At 32.9% G+C, this 4464-nt stretch overlaps 1 protein-coding gene across 1 annotated transcript; it reads right to left on the bottom strand.

The window, feature by feature from the left end:
• Nucleotides 1-3768: 3768 nt before the first annotated feature.
• On the bottom strand, nt 3769-4103 carry LOC118740548 (the record flags this gene model as incomplete). Its single annotated transcript, XM_036472124.1, is given in 1 exon segment — nt 3769-4103. A coding segment is annotated over 1 exon segment (125 nt), but the record flags the coding sequence as incomplete, so codon positions are not given.
• Nucleotides 4104-4464: the final 361 nt, after the last annotated feature.

The raw sequence follows: 4464 nt of genomic DNA, 5'->3' as shown, positions 1-4464 counted from the left end.
AAACGTGCCCAAAAAGAATACTTTGAAATGAGAAAGAAATCCCTAAAATCTGGAGAACTTGTCTTACAAATTGATTTCGCGGAAAATTACCGACTGATTTGTCAGAACGAAGTCCAAAGTGCACACTTTAGCTACCGCCAAGTGACAATTTTTTTTTTTTTTTTTTTTTTTATTGATGAACAAAGATCATATTCCATTATCAGTGATAAGTTAAGCCATGATAAATGCGATGTTTACTGCTTCATAATAAATCTTTTAAAACAAATACAAAAGCAGTATGGAAATTTTAGAAATGTCTTCGTATTCTCAGACGGAAGCAGTTGCCAGTTCAAAAATAAATTTATAGCAAGCAGTTTATGCGAATTTTTAGTTGAATTCAATTTGAAAAATATTGAATGGAACTATTTTGCCACTTCACACGGCAAGGGTGCAGTCGTTGGAGTGGGAGCTGTTATTAAGAGAGAAGTTTGGCAGTTGACTAGAGAAAAAAATTTAGTATTAGACTATGCTAAATCTTTTTTTGAATGTGCTCGAATCCACATTGAAGGTGTCCAATTGGCATACATATCTTCAGAGCAAATTGAAGAAATGTCTTTAAAATTAGCTGAGAAGTGGACAAAAGTTCCAAATATACCTGGAATACGTCAACTTCATTGGCTATCAAGCAGCGAAAATTTCAAACTAAAAGTAGCACGAACGGCATTTTCTTCGAAAATAAATGTATCTTAGTATTAACATTTTCTTTCCTATTTCTTGGAATTTATCGTTATTTAGATACGTATATCCATTAAAATGTTCTGAATAAAAAATTATGTTGCGTTTTTCCTTTAACAGGAAGTTAAACTCAAAATGGTGTAAGGAATTTCTTCAGCAGTAAACGATATGTCACGTTACAAACGTCACGTTACGTACCTTATTATATCCTGTATAAAAAAATCTAACAAGTATTTTCAAGGCAAAAATAATTTTACCATAACACAAGGCAAACTGATTAAACTGTAATAAGTTACATTAAAAAATTCATACATTATTCGCAGATTTTCACATTTGTATAGGTGCAGCGGAAAACTACTTCTATTTTATGTCACGTGACGAACCGTTGTTGATTTGTTTGTATCTTTGAACCGTTTTTCTTTACAGATATCTATTTAGCACTTTATGTAGTGCTTCTAAAGAGCTATCCAAAAATCAAATTAAGGGAGAGGAAATTTAAATTAGTCTCTACTTTTCTTCACGTTGAAATCGTACGACTGTCACGTGCGCCACCATGGAAATGCGCATATTTAAGCAAAAGCGTGGGGGAAGCCCGGTGGTATAAGCTAGTATTAATTATATTTTTTCATCCATTTTAATTTATTAAATTCAAGTCAATACAATCAAAACGAATATTTCATGTACAGTTTTTAACTTGAATGGACTCTTAATATTTAATATCATGAATTCTAATTTTAAGTTTAGGGTCACGACGAAAGCGCTGAACTGATATTTTTTGGAACATGCGTTTGAGTCGGGAGCAGAGACTTTGCTTTTGTGCAACGAGCCAAACAATTTTTTTAACTGAGAGACCAGAAATAACACCAAAATATGCATATTTGATATTTTTGCTCTGGTGCTACCAATGCAATATGCCTTATTCGTATGTATGTATGCATGTATATTTGTATGCAAAGTGTCATCTACTTGACAAAAGATTGATATTTTTCGTATATTTTCAACGCAATTTTTGGATGATAAACTCTTTCTCCTGTGCATATATTTCACACTCTTAAATCAAATATTCCATTTGTTATAAAACATCGTGCTACTCAACATGGATCACTAAAATTGGCTGACACTCACTCACTGGATGTGCGCGTTTGCTGTGACAACAAAGGGTAACACGCCGCTTGAGTGCACCAAGTACGCATGTACGCATGCAATTTCTTGTCATGCACTCACTATTTCACACGAAAAAATAAAACTTAACCAAATAAGTAAAATTGATTGAAGTTATATAAAATCTTCCTCGATTTTTGCGCGCTCCGAGCACTTTTGCGCTCCTGTACGCCTCAGTGCGCCATTAAGTGTGGTGGTTTTACTTTGCCAGCGAAATTGCTTTTGGCTTTTACTACCCAGTAAGCACTGCGTACCATTTGCCTTAAGCGCGTCCTCCACACCGTTATATACCTATGTATGTATGTACATACATATATTGATCGATCGCTTCTGCGGAAACTCTAAGTACACCATAATCTACCATCCGCACCCCAAAGTGCTTACCTCCACCTCAAGTCAAAATTTTCTCCACCATATACTGGTACATACATTTATGTAATCGTACACTTTTTATGGATAACGACTGGCGATTGAACTTTTTTATGGATTAAGTTGTTTGCCAGTGCAATTTGAAAGCCAAAAGGAGGAGTAAAATAAGAATGAGAAATGTGAAAACCATTTTTACTTTATGTTCGCTGTAGCCGTTATGTCGCTGCACAAATATACACACACGTGGCTTAAAAGTGTGTTTGTTTTGTTTGTGTATTGGTTTTATGTACAAACGTATACCTATAGGTATCTATTTTTCACCCAAAAGAGCTCGAATTATTAAGAAATTTCATAAGAATTTATTGGTTTCGGAAAAAGGCTCAAAATTACATCGGTAAATACACTAACTACCTACCTACATACCCATAGACGCGCACTTACTCAAATAGTATGTATGTGTGTGTGTGTGTGTGCATTTGTAGACAGAATTTATGACACAGTTTAGTAGTGACTTTAATACTCTTACATTCTATGTATGTACATACATTGGGGCGGGTACTTTTTTTTTACTATGCGCGTATAATTCTAAGCAAATTTGCCGAAAAACCAAGGGCCTAAAATCAATTTGAAGTTGGCCCAAGTGCGAAAATAGGTTTCTAAGAATATGCGAAATTCTCACTGTTGCGCTCTCTGGTGGAAGTTTTAAGAAAAAGATAGTCGCAGAAATGGATTCCTCATACCAGAAAACTACTTCTAAAATGATTTTATACAAAATTTAAGCACTTTTTTTACTAAACTATAGTAAAATGCTAAGAAACCTATTTCCGATATTTGACAAATTCCAAGAGTTTAGACCCTTTATTTCTTCGGAAAATTTGCTTAGAATTACACGTGGAATCCTTCTGCGCAATACGCGCATAGTCGAAAGGAATCAGCTAAAAATCACCCTTGATTTTTCAGAACTTTTTTTGTCGCGGATGTTACGGTTTTCTTCCATATAAATTCCATATATAATAGCCATTTGGAACTTGTACTTTATCTACTAGAATTCAATGGGCTGCAAAACTGCATACTCGGAATTTTTCTAGGGAATCTAATTAAAAAAGTTCAAAATTTTTACGAAAGTTTGTAGAATTTTTTTTTTTTTAATATGAAACTTGGTTTTGTGAAAGAAAACTATGTTTTAATAAAAAATAACCAAAATTCAATAACAAAAAAAAAGAAATAATATGTTCGAACTTGTCAAAATGGGGTGCGGATATAATTTGTTCGACCACTGTATATGTATATGTATAAGGCTTGTTCGTTAATAAAACCATAAAAACAAAGTTTCCTAATTTGTTAAAGTGTAAAAAAATCAAAAAATTTTCATCAAAATTTCAAACGCTTAAACAGAATTTTTAATGTTTAATTGTATAGGTACCCAGTTTTATAGCCCATTCAATTTTATTACAATAAATTCCAAGTTCAAAGTAGCTCAAACTCACGTTGATTTTTAGTATTTCTTTTTTGCTGAGGGGTTCAGCTTTTTCCTCCATATAACCAATTCCAAACTTTCTTTATATGGAAGGAAATGCTTAACACCGTCACCAAAAAAGGTTAAAGGGGCTATAAACTGCGTACCTACGAAATGAAAAATTAAAAACTCTGTTTAAACAGTTTGATATAATTTCAATAACTATTGTAAAAAAATCACTCCATGCTTACTTTTGTAAGTTACTGTATAAGACTACTTTAATCGTCACTTTGGTTTCGTTTACTTATAAGTATTTTTTTCAAATAGCGCTTTTTCGACAGATGGATCGCCCTTCGAATCTTCTCCTCAGCCTCTTCTACACCATATAACGTTGCAACGGCATCTTAAAATAAATTAACGAACCTTTGACGACTTTATACAGCTTGAAGTCCTTCAACCGCTTCTTTCCATGACTACCGTCCGTGTTGTACTCATAAATGAATTCCGGCTCGAAAATCAAGTCAATATTTTTCTGTAAATTACTGGAAATAATTTTTTTCACCATATTGACCTACAAAATAAAAAACAAAAAATTAATATTAAGGAACAAATGGGCCAGCGGTCAAAATAGTAGCAGCCCAATATTTCGATAATAATTTTTTAAATTTAATTTTAATTATGTTTTTATAAAAGTATAGTTCGTTCTTTAACAAAAACAATATAAATCCAGGCTTCAAACTTTGTGCACAATTTAAAAAGTTTGA

This window comes from Rhagoletis pomonella, unplaced genomic scaffold (assembly GCF_013731165.1).
Source record: "Rhagoletis pomonella isolate Grant_MI unplaced genomic scaffold, Rhpom_1.0 Rhpom_scaffold_00006, whole genome shotgun sequence".
NCBI lineage: Eukaryota > Metazoa > Arthropoda > Insecta > Diptera > Tephritidae > Rhagoletis > Rhagoletis pomonella.
Note: the sequence above shows the minus strand (reverse complement) of the source record. Positions and strands in the feature narration are given on the sequence as shown.